Here is a 15,295-nt window from a genome sequence, read left to right on the forward strand (position 1 = left end):
ATGCTTGTTGAAGGGCAGATTGGATAATAAGGCACAATTCTAGAATTGAATCTACATTGGAAGGTCGATCCCATGTGTCGCGAAAGAGTTTCTTGAGAAGTGCTCATGGACAAGAGTTTCCAGGCTCGGCTGATTTGACGAGTTCGATGGCTTTAACCGAGCTTTCTTCTTCCACCCCGCCACTCCTCTCCACCACAAACCATCATCGCACGTCAGTTGCATAGACCGCAGTGCGGCTAATATAATACCATAATGATGCATACTCTGCCCCAGCTCCTGCCCCAGGTTCTTCAATCTGCTACTGCAATGCGAGAGGTGTCACCAGCCCACGTCTCAGATTCGTGGCTTTGGACAACGTCAAGCTGCATCAATCTGCTGCTTGAACATGTTCCCGACTAACAATCTAGCCCAAGAAGAGATTTCGGAGGTATCTGAAGTACCAGATACGTCTTCAAGCTCTACTAGTAACAGGAAGAGAAGAAGACGGGAAGATACGAGCTTTCAATGCCCTCAATGTCATCGAGTGTTTGGCCGTATCGAGCACCTGAGGCGTCATACAAATAGCCATGGCGAAGCTCGGTCTTTCCGATGTGCGGCATGTAACAAAGGCTTCAATCGGCTGTATGTTGTATTTTCAGTCAATCTGCTCCGGACACTGGCTGGTTTACTGACACTGCATATGCAGGGATACCCTCCAACGACATGAATTGATACATCAAAAAGACCCTGGAGTTTCCAAGCTCAAAGGAGCAAGAGCTTGCAAAGAGTGTGCGAGTAGCAAGGTCCGCTGCAACGGGACCATGCCCTGTGAGAGGTGCAGCTCGAAAAATGTTGACTGTGTTTATCCAAGTGCTGCGAGTCCTGCGCAAGCCTTCGATTCTCCGTCATCCGCTGTTTCTGACTATGCCTCAACCCCTGGAGCATCTGAGAATGTTTCATCTTCAGCACTTGAGTCTGCAGCCTTTCCTCGGCAACTTGGCCAGTCATTGCCATATATCGGCCATACCAGTTCATATCCGGAGCAACATGCCACCAACGTTGTAGAGTCTTGGAACTATAATGCACATCCTGAAATGGCACCTCAGACTACCGGGTTTGTTCCAGGACCACTTCCTCCATACGCCCAAGATTGGTTGCCACATGACGCTGGTGCACAACAAATTGCCCTGTCACCCTTTGAAGGATCATATTCTGGCACAGAAGGCTCCTTCGATATACCCTACGGTTCTCCATTTCCTAGAGATCGACATGCAAGTCTGGATCAGTTGTCTCGCAGACCTCGGCTCGTCCCTAGTCTTAGATCCAAAACTGCCGTCGTGGATTCTGAAAGTCCTATGTCACAATTCACGTTTGCTAGTCACCGAGAAGAGCCGACTTACAGTCAGACAAACCCTCGAGGATCATTCCACAGATCTTTTACTCCAGCAACCAGCTACTTGAGCCGCAGGCGTCGGTTCAACTTCCCATTGTCTGGTGATGTTTTACCGACTTTTCAAGATGACAGCTATATCAACTTCAACATGTTGTCTGAGCAAACATACTCTGATATCTACAGCTCGTTTACGACTGTCTGCACAGGACTAACGGCTTATCAACCTCCATATGGGTCAAGCTGTTTCCCATCACGAAAGATTTTGAACGCCCTGGTCAAGCTATATCTTGATAGATTCCATCCTGTGATGCCTATCCTCCACCACCCAACGTTGGATCTTAATGCAAGTCATTGGATCCTTGGCTTGGCTATTGTGACTATCGGAAGCCACATGTCAGATTTCGAACAGTCTGAAGAATATGCTTTATGCTTTGATGAATTTCTGCGTCGAGCTATCTCAGCATTGGTGCGATAGTCGTGTTTAATGTTCTGATGCTTGGCAATGCTGATTCTATGCAGGATCCTCATGAATCAATCGATCGCATCACACTCTGTCAGGCAAAGCTGCTAGCATGTATCAACCAAATATACAGTGGAGAGGAGAGTCGGCAGGAGTCTGCTTATAACGAGTTTCTGACGGATCTGATATCGTTCTGTCAGCTCGAGTGGAAGATGTCAGAGACAGGATTTAGCACGTTTGCACCCGAGGGTCAGGAAGCTGAATTCTGGAAGCGATGGGTTCAGCTCGAGTCTTGCCGGCGTACTGGATATGCGATATGGGTGAGTAATTCTCCAAGTCATACACCTGTATTTACTAACACTCTTCGAAGATGCTAGATACCATGTGGGCATATCAGTTCCAAGTACAACCGAGACTTACATTAGAGGATGGAAAAATGCCTCTTCCATGTCAAGAAGTGCTTTGGGAGACGAGAGGAGCTTTGCAATGGCACCACATCTTTCAATTTTCGCCCTGTAAGTCTTTCACAGGCTTCCTTTCGTTCCCAATCTTGACTGACGAATCAGCGAACCTAACACTTTTGTCATCCATGCAATCATTACAAACCGATAAACTCTTGCAGAATACAATGGGCGAGTTCAGCCGCATAGTTCTGCTGCACGGTTTTTATCGCCAATGCTGGGAGCTGGAAGGGGCTGAAATCCAGTCTCAACCACGGCCTCAGCAGATGTCCATGTACACATTCTGGAGAGATTCCACCATGGAATCGCTCGAGCTACTCGAATGGGGTGCCACCAGTATGGTCAAGGCAGCTTCTGGCATGGAACATCCTACTTTGCTGCACCTCCATCTAGCACGAATTGTGCTTTGCTCGCCCTTTCAGAGCATCTGCGACCTGGCATACGGAATGACTAAAGAAGATAGCAGTATGAATTCAGCACAAATGACAGCTCTACGCAAGGCGATACGCAAATGGATCACCGAGGATGCAAGCAAAGCTCGACTTGCAACTTTGCATGCAGGAGCATTGTTGCGACATCTACACGCCTTTCACACGAATAGCTTCTATGAGCCGTCAGCAGTCTTGCTCGCAACACTTACTCTCTGGACGTTCGGGTCGTTTTCAGTAACAGCAAGGAGTGCTGGTCCATCCTCACAACGAAGATACTCGGACACACAGATACGCCCAATGAGCATCGCTATTGATCAACCTCTTGACCCTGAGCTGGCACGGACATTCGTCAGCAATGGTGGAGAAATGCAACCAACTCTTCGAGGAGTAGGAAGTATCTGTGGTGTCGGCGCTCCTGAGCGTGTGCTGTTAGAAGGATCGAAACTGGTATCAGAAATAGGCAGGTGGGGCAGTGGACGAAAAGTTACGCGGATCTTGAACAATCTGTCGTTGTGTCGCAGTATATAGTCGCCCAGATGTAGGATATGAGGAAGTCAGGATTCGAGCACAACCTCAGCAGTTCCTTCCTGGTTTGGATGATAGCAGCGGGCATATCGGAGTTTAAACCCCGCGATCACATGCAAGCCGATCTTTTGGAAGTCGCGACTCTGTTCTACCCTCTCGAAGAGCAATCCTGCCCACCACGGCTCTCTGATTTAATCCGCAGACGCTGCTGTCGCGGTCGCGAGGCGGTCCAATGCCGCACCGCTAATTCTGATTCCAGTCGATTGGGACGCGAAATTCTCGACCATGTGTTGAGCACTCATTCCTGAGCTTCGTCACGTCGCCAACGCGTCAATATGGACTACAACAATCTGACCGTAATAGGCCTACGAGAGGAATTGGCCAAGCGTGGCCTGACTGCTGCCAGCATCAAACTCAAGAAAGACTTAGTCGCACGTCTGCAGCAAGATGATAACGACGAAGCCGACGCGTCGTCTGCCGTCACGTCAGAAGCCAACCCAAAATCCTCCATCACGGTTCGAGCAGAAGCCGACATTAAGACCGAAACGCTACCTGTACCGCCTATCGAGACATCAGAATATGGCTCGGACGATCTTTTCGATGAGCTCGACGCCGATGCTCTGATCAGTGCGAGCCAGCAGTCCCAGTCGGCCTTTCTCAAGCCCGAATCCTCGTTTGCAGTTCCGCCTACTCCAACACTCAAACGTCCGCATCCCGAAGAGGACGACTTCTCCGGCGACGAGATATTCAACGACCCGGCAATTGAAGAAATATGGACCTCATCACAGCAAGAGTCATCACAGCAAGAGAAACGTGCCGCCCAAGCACCCGTCGACAAGCCAGAACACATTGCTCTTATCCGCAGGCTGCTGCGAGAGAAGTTTGGTTATCCCGGCTTCCGCGGTGAACAAGAGAAGGCCATACTTTCCCTGCTGAGGGGCGAAAACACTCTTGCCATCTTCCCTACAGGTGCGGGTAAATCGCTTTGCTATCAGATCCCAGCAATTGCTTTCCCTCTCATGGACAAGATGAGTGGCAACGAACGACCACGCGGAGCTGGTATCACCCTCGTCGTCTCACCTCTTATCGCCCTGATGAAAGACCAGACTGATGCCTTGAAAAAACGTGGCATAGCTGCCGATTGCTCTGACTCGACAAAGACCTATGAGCAGCATCAACAGATTCATGCTGACATTCACTCTGGGAAACTGCGCTTACTCTATGTGTCACCGGAGAAACTCAGTAACGAAGCTTTTGTTGCAAGCATGAAACACGTGCCAGGTGGTGTAAGACTAGTTGCTGTCGACGAAGCTCATTGTATCTCTGAATGGGGTCATTCCTTCCGTCCGACATACTTGATGGTCGAGCGTTTCACAAAAGAGATCAATGCCGAGAGAGTCATTTGCTTGACTGCAACTGCGACCCCCAAAGTTGCCGAAGACGTACGCGCAGCCTTCGATATTCTAGAGCGCAATGAATACCGCACCAGCCCTTATCGCCCGAATCTCAGGCTGGAAGCAGTTGCTACTGAATCGGAAGAAGCCAAAATTCCGCTCTTGTTCAAATGGCTCAGGGAACACCCTGGCAGTACCATCGTTTATGTCACTCTCCAACAACAAGCCGAGGACTTGTGCAAGAAACTGCGTCAGAAGTCATTCAATGCTGCCTTCTATCACGCTGGTATGAAGGTAGAAGAAAAGACCGCCGTACAGGACAGCTTTATGGCCGATAAGATCCGCATTGTTGTTGCAACCATCGCTTTCGGTATGGGTATCGACAAATCAGACATCAGAGGAGTGGTTCATCTCGATCTCGCTTCTACAGTCGAAGAGTACAGTCAGCAGATCGGCCGTGCAGGAAGAGATGGAGAGCCTGGTTACTGCATAATGTTCATCTGCCACTCAGACATCTACTTAAGGCAGAACTTCAGTCTCGGCGACCTGCCTTCCCGTAAGTCGTTGCTGGGGTTGCTCAAAGATGTGTTTGGACGCGAACGCACGCGGGACACAGAAGGAGAGGTTATCAAATTGGCACACCGCGAACTGTCGACTCTATACGACATTCGTCTCAGCCCGCTTGGTGTCGTTTTCGCTGCGCTTGAGTTGAGATTCGGTCTTCTTCGCGCCATCACACCGGAGTATACCAGCTACCAATTCGAAGATAAAGGGCGTTATCACGCAGTAGCGTCCAGCGATCATTCGCCAGAGGCCAGAGCCATCTATTCCATGTCGACCAAAGCCATCAAAAACTTCACTTTTGACATGAATGCGGCTACCTGCAGAGGTCTCATGCGCGCTGATCTTGTCCAAAAACTAGACAGCTGGAATGCTACCGGAGTCATCATGCTGAAGACTTCGGGGGTCATGAACCGCTACCGAGTCTTGAGCCCTCTACCCAGAGCCGAAGCAGACATTCAGGCCCTCGCTGACGATCTCTTTGCAGACATGGCTCAGCGCGAGAAGGACGCTCTTGGTCGCATTGATCAGATGGTCGGTCTTATCACGGGCAAAAGCTGCCTTGCTCTCGGTCTCGCGCAGCACTTTGGCATGGAGCTGCCAGGTGGTAGACAGTGTTGTGCTCATTGTACCTACTGTGCCTGGGGTGAATCGGCAACTTTAGCACCGAAACCTGCTCCACCACTGAATGTGGAAGGCGTCAAGCGCGTCCTGGCCGCTTGTCCTCATGATGACCCCAGACTGCTGGCACGCGTCGCGTTTGGTATCAAGAGCCCGCGAATTACTCAGTTGAAGCTCGACAAAAGCTCGGTCTTCGAGTCACTTGCTGATCATGAGTTCAGCGTAAGCCACATTTAAGTCACTGTATTTTCAATTGTACTGACTGTATTACAGACTCTCCTCAGAGAATTCGAGGCAGCTTGTAGGACCGCTGCCCATGGACCTCTGGACGTGATGCCGACCCCAGTCAAGACTAAGAGCTCGACCAAAACGAGCTGGAGCGCAGGCCGCTCAGGCTCAGCTAGCAGTAATAGGGCTCGCGGAGGAAGCAGTTACAGTCGCGGAGGAAGTAGCTACAGTCGCGGAGGAAGTAGCTACAGTCGCGGATCAAGCAACAGCTACAAGAGAGGAGGCAGCAGTGGCGGAAGTAGCTACAACAGAGGTAGCTCCAAGCGAGGCCGTGGATCATACGGATCCTATCGTTGAGCGTAGGGATCAAAAGGTCGAAATATGATCGTGATCGATGGAGTGGGCAGACCGGCTAGACGTAAATATTGTTGCTCATGCAGGCATGAATAACGAAAGCATACATAACGATGTATGAATTGCGATGACGAACGCTGGAATTAATGCTTCATTAGGCAAGACAGAAAAAATAAAAAAAGGAGAAAAGAAACAAGGTTGGGTCAAAGTTACGATAACCAAAATCGCGTTACCCGGAGGGCATATCTCAACAGCACCTTCGACATAATCGAAAAACAACATCGACCCTTTTAACCTCGCAACGTGAAGTTTTCTGATTTATTCAGATACAAGCTGTTCTATACAAGCTGTTCTGAGAAGCTACCAGCTAAGGCACAGTGGAAATTCTGTTGCAATAGGAGATCATCGGGGTCAGTATTTGTTTGAGGCAGGGTGGTCCTGGCAACATTGACTACAAATCATTCTTGGGCTTATGAAACCACAAGACAGAGGGAAGGAGCGATTATCAGGGTTAGCAACAGCCCAGCTACGATCACGATACACAGGTGACAAGATGCTGCAGTCATCCAGTGAGTGTCAAGCCATGTGGCAGTGCTGCATCACATGAAGTCCAAAAAATCGCTCACCCTGGCACACACCCATGGACCTGCAAGAGACTCTATTTGTTTACTGAAGCACATCTGGTAACGTGCAGAGCTTACTGACGTGAGCTGCTTGCAGCCGTTCAAACTTTACGTGTCGATGCCTGTTAATGCAAATACCTCACCTTCGGTAGCTTTGACCTTGAGAAAATCCCTCATCCCTTGAACCTGAGCATGAAGGACAGGTATATAGTCGGGGGATACAGCTGCTATCACAAGATATCGCCCTGCATCCATTGGAATCATGTGGTGAAGCAATCAGGACAGCATCTGTTGACAATAAACTCAAATCATCGAGTTCTCGATCTAGTTCGGTGACCTTCAGCATGTCAATCGACCTTCGTCCCTTCGAGAACTCTCACTCAGATCTTGTCCCGAGAATTCGCCACGCTGAAACAGCTGCATATGAATATTGCCATATGTTATGGAAGGAGAGTTGCAGAGGAAGTCAGGTGGGTGCTGTTCAAAGGTGCGGCTTGTTCCGAACGTACTTTCCCAACTCAACGCAAATTGCGGCTCAACTCTTGTCGCGTTTCTCGTATGTATATACCATAATCGTTTCATCCCTAAATCATGGAGCAGGTCAACGAGGATCAATCCTTGCCTCGAAAAGCACCAAGGCTGGTGTATCCCCCGGTCTTGGAGAAGAAAACGCCAAAGCCAAAACCGGTCCTGGAATATCATTTGATTGAACAGAAAATCACCAGCGCAATCACTGATTTCAAGGCTGGCAAATACACAAGCTTGGCTGAAGCTGGAAGGGCCAACGGGATCACTGAGAGATCTGGATACTTTCGACTCCGTGCTCGTGCAGCTGGAAGGGCGTCCAAGTCCGATCGAATCAAGAACGGCAGCCAACGTCTCAGCCCAGAACAAGAAATTATCCTGTGTCAGTATGTTGACAGTCTAGACGATATCCGCGCCTTACACCGCAAGATTGGCGAAAAGGCGTACAGCATGTTATGTGAAAATCTCGCGGCAGACGAAGCGCTACCAAAGCCGCTGGGCAAACAATGGCCCGCTCGGTTCCTGGAACGTCATCCAGGTATCATGGCTCGCCGACCGAGGCCTCTTACTGCGTCAGAAACCAGAGAGCCAGAAAACGAGTCAAGTCTGCCCTTACCCAATGAAAAAGAAGCTCGTACGATCGACATAAGCAACGATGAGCCACAGCTTTTTCTCGACTGTCAGAGATACCTCGACCGCTCCCCTGAGGTGGATGATGAGACGACCATTCAGGTCCAGTCTCCCTGCACAGGCCCTGCAGCCCCAGCTAACGTCTTGATTGTCACTTGCGGCACGAGCAGTGTCGACAGAAACGTGTCATCTCCTACAGCAACTCCTCCTGATCGTCCAGCAGCCGGAAGCTCTACAGCAACTTCTTTTTTGTCGGCAATAAAGAGTAGTCTTGCCGAACATAGAATGACATTCTCAAGCCGTCTTACGTGATCGGCCAGAACATACTTGAACGTGGATCGCCGCCTGTTGCGGCTTCATAAAGCACCATCATTGCCATAACGAACTTGACTAAGGCAAGCATATGATGCGACGAAACATCCACTCTGGAAAACAAACCTCATAATCGACACATTCGGCATTCGCCTGGACAATCAGACCAGAGACCCACAGTGTGTGCACCTAGGCCAAAAAAGCGCATACATACAGAATCCATTCTGTCATCTTATGCGCCCTACGGCGACGACTAATGTGAAATTTCTGGACTGTAGAGTAGTGGCGGTGTTCGTTATTGACACACGGTGATTATTCAGGTGGATGTATTGCCATTTCGCTACCACAAATTTTGTCTCGCGGACTGCTGCGCCTCAGAAGTCACTGCGGTGATGTCTTGAGGCATTTTTGGCATTAAAGCAAAACCCCTCAGCCGAAGACTCTCACACCGCAAAGTCTCACCACACAAGACCATCTGGGCTGAAAACTTCGCCGTAAGTCCCACACAGAGGTTGCACGATTACAACAAGACTTGTGAGACTTGCGCGCCTGTGCGACATGCTGATTAACACGCTGCTACCATGCGAGACGATTGTTTACATCTCGAACACATCTTCTTTAGACTCATGTCAAGCATTTTGGCGAAGGCACTAAGGGTCTTGGCGAAGCTTGTTCTTGCAAACTGGTTGGGGGATTGGGGACAGAACTGCAAAACCCTTTCTTTGTTTGGCAGCTCGCGAACCTGACCTCGATCCGTCAGCATCAAGATACGAGGGCGAAATGCATGCAGGGGAAAGTTTTATTGTGTTCCGCAGCCGGCCGTCAATATTTGTGGTCACTGAGTGCCCGGCGAAATGGGGATTGGTCGAACAGAAAATAACGCAAGTCGCCCAACGGTAAGAGGCATGTGTAGATTTGTGGAAATCCAGAATGGTCCAAGGCACGTAAATGCCTCACGGCAGTCCTGACCAACGTGGCGTTCGCAACGCAACCACGACAACAGGAGAAACACACAGCCGTAATGGATCTGAAGCATCTGGTAGTCCGCGCGGCGCGGTACGGTACGTCTTGCACGTCTAAGGTCAGCATCCCTTCAATTTCAGTTACCAAACGTTGCATCTGGATACGATCGAGGCCTCAGCATGGTTGATTGTCTTTTTTTTTCTTGCCTGCGCCTGTGAGATCTGTGAACGTCCCTTAACCATTTATCCTCTTCTTAGTCGAATCATTCGTTACCTCTATATAATATCATTCCTGCTTGTTCTTCTCTTCCAATCCATCCGTCCATTCACCCATTCCCGTCGACACACAGCGTTCCCTCGCGATGTCTTCGTCATTCGAGCAGGATTCGTCCCTCGAGAAGGGAGAGATGGAGTATATGAGTCGCACAGTCACAGCAAATGACCCTCCTCGAATTACGTTCGAGCCTGAGGATCGCCTTGAGCGTCGCCGCCGTCACAGTCGCCAACGATCCGTAAGCCGCGATTCCATCAGCAGTGTGAGGTCGCGAGCACAGTCAACTTCCGCCGCTGCCGGTCTTCCCATTGAGTTCCGTACCCTCTCTTTCAACGTTTCTCATTCACAGACGGTCAACGATGTCGTCAAGGAATCAAAATGGAGGAAATCCAAGACAGCCGCCAAAGCCAAGTCAACAACCAAGACAATCAAATCACCATTCTCACTCAAGCAAAAACCCAAGGTCGAGGATAAGCGACAAAACGATGCCGAACACTTCGAGAAACTCGACTTCCACATCCTTGATTCACAATCTGTACTACATGGACTTTCATCATCATCGGAGTTGGGTCTGACGCCCGAGTACGCATCGCAACGTCTTGCCACCGATGGCAAGAACATGCTTCCCCGAAGACGCCAGAACTACGCCAAGAAGCTCTTCGAGTATGTCTTTGGTGGTTTCTGTTCAGTGCTCTGGGTCGGTGTCATCATCTTCTTCATTTGCTGGTAAGTATATCGACCAATATAGCTCGATCCCTTGCTGACTGGAATATCTAGGAAACCGTTAGGAAACCCCGATCCTCAAGCATATAACCTTGGTCTTGCTATCCTGGTCCTCATTGTCATCTTCCTACAAGCATGTTTCTCGGCCTTCCAAGACTGGTCTACTGGTCGTACCATGAACGCCATTCTCGATCTCTTACCAGCTGACGCTCTCGTCGTTCGTGGCGGTCAAACCACAAAGGTGCCTTCAACCGATCTTGTTGTTGGTGACATCGTCAAGATCAGCATCGGAAACAAAGTCCCTGCCGATATTCGTCTTTTGGCAACCTCCGGAGACGTTCGCTTCGACAGATCGATGCTTACTGGAGAGTCCGATGAGATTGAAGGTGCTGTTGACTCTACTGACAAGAACTTCCTCGAGACTCGCAACATTGGTCTCATGGGTACCATGGTTACCAATGGCTCTGCCACTGGTGTTGTCGTATTGACCGGAAAGAACACCTGTATGGGTCGTATTTCTAGTGCCATGGCTGGTGCTAAAGAAGAAGCGACCCTCATCCAGAAGGAGATCAACCGCTTTGTCATCATCATCGTCTGCTTGACCATCGTTCTTGCCTTGGCTATCCTCCTGACTTGGGTTGGTTGGTTGCACCGCGATCACCGCTCTTACATGAGTGTCGTGGCAATGTTGAACAACGTCATGGGTGAGTAATATTGGACACTGTGTCGCCTCTGTCATTCATCGCTAACTAGAATTGTAGGATGTGTTGTCGCATTCATTCCTGAAGGTATGCCTGTCGCTGTTGCCTTGACCCTCATGATGGTCGCCCGTCGTATGAAGAACAGCAACATCTTGCCTAAGGGTCTCTCGACCGTCGAGACATTGGGTTGCGTCAACGTCATCTGTTCTGACAAGACCGGTACCCTGACCGAGAACAAAATGGTTGTCACCACTGTCGGTTTCGTTGATGAACAGCTCACTGTTGCCGATGCTCTCTCGAGAATGGAGGCTGGCCAGAACACTGTACTCACCGAGCTCCACCGTGCTGCTGCATTGTGTAACGATGCTACATTCGACCCTCTCTCAATGGATCTTCCTGTTCTGGACCGCGAGGTTCAAGGTAACGCCACTGACGGAGCTGTTCTCAAGTTCGCAGAGTCCGCCCACTCAAACTCCACAAAGATGCTTCCTGATGTTCACCCTCGCAAATACCAGATCCCTTTCAACAGCAAGAACAAATGGATGCTCATGCTCCATGACGAAGTCAATGCCAACTACGAAGTTACTCCCGAAAAGGCCCAGTATCTCGTCTATGTCAAGGGTGCCCCCGACAAGCTTCTTCCATTTGCTACCTCATACTGGTCCGCTAAGAGTGGCTCGATCTTGCCTCTTGACGCTGCGGCTAAGGCTCAGTTCAGTGCTCTCCAGGAACGCCTCTCTCGCAACGCAGAACGTGTCATTCTTCTTTGCCAACGTCACTACCGTCCCATGGAAACCCTCGGCACCAATGCTTTCGGAGATGAGGTTCTGGAAAGGGGTATCGCTGATTTGACTATCATCGGTGTTCTCGGTATCACCGATCCTCCACGTAAAGAGACCGCCCCAACCATTGCCGCTTGTCGTCGTGCCGGTGCACGTTTCTTCATGGTCACTGGTGACTTCGGACTTACCGGTGCCGCTATTGCTCGCAATGTCGGTATTTTCACACACAGCGGCGAGCCTGATACCTATGAGACTATCGCCGAGGGTCACACATTTGTCAACGACAGTGAAAAGGGTGCCCGTGTCAACCACAGTCTCCTGCTTGAAGGTCCATCAATCAACAAACTCACCGAAGAAGACTGGGAAATTGTATGCAGTTACGAGGAGATCGTCTTTGCTCGTACCACACCCGAGCAGAAGTTGCGTATCGTGAACGAGCTCAAGGACCGCGACAACGTTGTTGCAGTTACTGGTGACGGTGTTAACGATGCACCTGCACTCAAGGCTGCTGATGTCGGTATCGCTATTGCTGCTGGTTCTGACGTCGCTCTCGAAGCCTCTGACTTGGTACTTCTCGACAAATTCGACTCGATCGTCGAGGCTATTCGTCTCGGTCGTTTGGTCTTCCAGAACCTTCAGAAGGGTATTGCCTATCTCTTGCCCGCTGGTTCCTTCTCCGAAATCTGGCCCGTTCTGCTCAATGTCTTCTTCGGTGTTCCTTCTCCCCTGTCTTCATTCCTGATGATCATCATTTGTGTCTTTACCGATCTTTTCCTCAGTTTGTCGCTCATCATGGAGAAGGAAGAATTCGACCTGCTCACCCTCCCTCCTCGTAACCACAAGAAGGACCACTTGATTAACTTCAAGATTTACGCTCAATCCTACCTGTTCATCGGTGTTATGGAAACCCTCTGCGCTCACGCCATGTTCTTCCTCTACTACTGGCGCCACGCCAAGATCCCTCTCCACGCCCTCTTCTTCGCTTTCGAGAAATACACCGATGGCTTCTACGGATACACCCAAGACGAGCTGAACCACTTCAACACCGTTGGTCAAGGTGTCTACTTTGTCACCCTGGTCATTCTGCAATTCGGTAACTTGCTCAGTGTTCGCAGCAAGCGCATGTCTATCCTCCAAGCCGACCCCTTCTTCAACAAGGAGCGTCGCAACCCTTGGTTGTTGGCTGGTATGGCTGTTTCCCTCTCCATCGCCATCTTCGTCACCATGGAGCCTGGTATCCAGAACATTTTCGGCACTGCTACTGTTCCCATCGAGTTCTGGCTGATCCCTATTCCTTTGGCTTTGGGTATCTTGGTTATGGACGAGCTTAGAAAGGTGCTTGTTAGACTGTTCCCCAAGGGTCCTGTCGCCAGGATTGCTTGGTAAACAAACAAAAAGGAAAAAAAGATAGAGGATGATGATGACGTTCGTTTTTGTTTCTGATGTACAGTGGTTTTTATAAAGACTTTACGACTTTGATGACATTGCTTTATTCGTTGTATATAAGCAGAGAATCGTATATTTTGTACATGGCAGGACTTTTATTTCCAGCTTGACGACCCACGCTACTTCGTTGCTTCCTGTTCAGTTTGAGTTTCGTCGGTGTATCTATCTAACATACCTTCTCGCTTGCGTCAGAATGTCATGACGTCCTGCTTGAGAGCAGCATACAGCAAAATCGCACGTCATCAGAACGAACGTTCTTACCTTCTTTTTGCTACTTTTCCGAATGATCTTGGACGGCCACCTGCTTTTTCTTGAGAGCGATCTGTAGCATAATCAAACCGACATCTCTTATGGGTGTGTTAGAGTATACAAAAGAAAGCAGGAACGTCACACAGCGACTTTCCTCAAGCATTCATGCTGGCTACTTTTTTTGACTGAGATATCCGCTTCTGCTGATTGGAAATGTCATGATTCGATTCAACTTTGTGTGAACCACCTTAGTGTTCTGCTACTCTGCGGGAGAGAACAGTGGCAACTACCAACCTGGGAGCTAGTGATGTGACTTGATCTTTCTCAAGATTCAGGCATCTCAACTGAGAGTCAATTGCATATTCCATAGTGGGCTCATTATATTCGATATACATTATCCATATTGAACTGTACAAGATAGACTTCGAGTGCTCCAAGTCCTTCTGAAGTGTGCGGGTGTCCACAAAAACATCATTGCCATCCACTGCTTTACTTAGCAATAGGAGCACTCGACCCACCAGCCTCAACATCAACCTCGCTATTCGACCTCCTCTGGTGATTCCTGTCCCTCATCGCAAACCCCTGCTCATCAATCCACCCATTTGCCCCACTCGAAACCGCAAAAGCGCGATCCTTTGACCGCGGACTCCACGTCCAAGGTTGTCCTCTAGTGAGACTACCATGATACCATCTAAAGCCAATCCATGAAGTGGTGATACCTAACACAGCGCCAGAAAAGATATCAACACCTTGGTGTTTGAAGTCTACATAGCGGGTGCTGCAGATCCAAATGGCGATACAAATGGGAATAAGGACGATGATAGCGCCAAAGACGGGAGGTGCAGCTGCGCGATCTCTAGATTCTTGTTCCGTGTTGGAGGCATCGTCGTTGCGCTTGTTGGATGGTGTATCGTGGCCCAGGTAAGGAATCAACATATTAAACTTTGAAGCCAGCCAGAGGGAGAGGTAAAGCAATCCAGACCAACTCATCGACGAATGCCCACTGACAAAACTGCGAAACCCTTCATTCAAGAGTTTGGAATCTGTTTGTGTGCAGATGGACGAACTGACCAATGTCCACCTTTGGGAGATATCTTGGCCATACCCGCCTACGACATGAGCAGCGATATCACTCAAGTCAGGTTGACATCTAGCCAGTAGATCCGGTCGTGGTTTACCAACTAGGTTCTTGATGCCTGAGGTGATGAAAAAGGCAAGGACGAAACTGAGACCTAGGCCCATCCATCCAGCATTAAACTCCCAGAGCTTGCGGGTCCAGTATTGTTGATCGTGGAGACGGGAGCGGGAAAAGGCAGGCACGAAGAGTAAGGTGACGATTGCTATGACCACAGCTGGAACAATCAGGGAAAGGACGACGAGGAGTGCTGTGGAAACTTCATCGTGTTCGACATAAGGAAAGCTGATGGCGAGGTCGACGAGAGAGAAGGGGCGACGGTAGGGTGTGACGAAGCTTATTCCTCCGGCGACCGCTGCGATGGCACTGTAGGCATTGGGATCAGAGGGGTATAGATGCAGAAGTAGATGGCTATTACTTACATGATCAAGACCCAATCGAGCACGTAGGCTATTATCAACTTCGTTGGTGGCATATCCAATGCTGCTGTCCCGACTTTACAAAGTGATTAGACCGTAATTTGTCA

The 15,295-nt window shown here is 49.6% G+C and overlaps 5 protein-coding genes across 5 annotated transcripts; 4 read left to right on the top strand and 1 right to left on the bottom strand.

Annotated features, from left to right (window-relative positions):
* Positions 1-496: 496 nt before the first annotated feature.
* Positions 497-3,231, top strand: M437DRAFT_34833 (uncharacterized protein; the record flags this gene model as incomplete). Its single annotated transcript, XM_041019289.1, has 5 exons — positions 497-621; positions 686-1,838; positions 1,892-2,152; positions 2,203-2,347; positions 2,399-3,231. Coding segments are annotated over 5 exons (2,517 nt in total), but the record flags the coding sequence as incomplete, so codon positions are not given.
* A 353-nt stretch (positions 3,232-3,584) lies between these two features.
* M437DRAFT_75266 (ATP-dependent DNA helicase) lies at positions 3,585-6,410 on the top strand (the record flags this gene model as incomplete). The annotated part of the gene is made up of 2 exons (XM_041026389.1): positions 3,585-6,047; positions 6,099-6,410. 2 exons carry the CDS (start codon positions 3,585-3,587, stop codon positions 6,408-6,410), a joined length of 2,775 nt encoding a protein of 924 aa, XP_040879751.1.
* Positions 6,411-7,374: 964 nt separating this feature from the next.
* On the top strand, positions 7,375-8,497 carry M437DRAFT_65983 (uncharacterized protein; the record flags this gene model as incomplete). The annotated part of the gene is made up of 2 exons (XM_041024667.1): positions 7,375-7,500; positions 7,631-8,497. The coding sequence occupies 2 exons, from the start codon at positions 7,375-7,377 to the stop codon at positions 8,495-8,497; spliced, it is 993 nt and encodes a 330-aa protein (XP_040879752.1).
* A 1,378-nt stretch (positions 8,498-9,875) lies between these two features.
* Positions 9,876-13,325, top strand: M437DRAFT_48353 (putative Na/K ATPase alpha 1 subunit; the record flags this gene model as incomplete). The annotated part of the gene is made up of 4 exons (XM_041021643.1): positions 9,876-10,094; positions 10,185-10,459; positions 10,511-11,160; positions 11,218-13,325. 4 exons carry the CDS (start codon positions 9,876-9,878, stop codon positions 13,323-13,325), a joined length of 3,252 nt encoding a protein of 1,083 aa, XP_040879753.1.
* Positions 13,326-14,123: 798 nt separating this feature from the next.
* Positions 14,124-15,244, bottom strand: M437DRAFT_75269 (PAP2 domain-containing protein; the record flags this gene model as incomplete). Its single annotated transcript, XM_041026390.1, has 2 exons — positions 14,124-15,135; positions 15,192-15,244. 2 exons carry the CDS (start codon positions 15,242-15,244, stop codon positions 14,124-14,126), a joined length of 1,065 nt encoding a protein of 354 aa, XP_040879754.1.
* Between the last annotated feature and the right edge of the window lie 51 nt (positions 15,245-15,295).

This window comes from Aureobasidium melanogenum, assembly GCF_000721775.1.
Source record: "Aureobasidium melanogenum CBS 110374 unplaced genomic scaffold scaffold_10, whole genome shotgun sequence".
Taxonomy (NCBI): Eukaryota; Fungi; Ascomycota; class Dothideomycetes; order Dothideales; family Saccotheciaceae; genus Aureobasidium; species Aureobasidium melanogenum.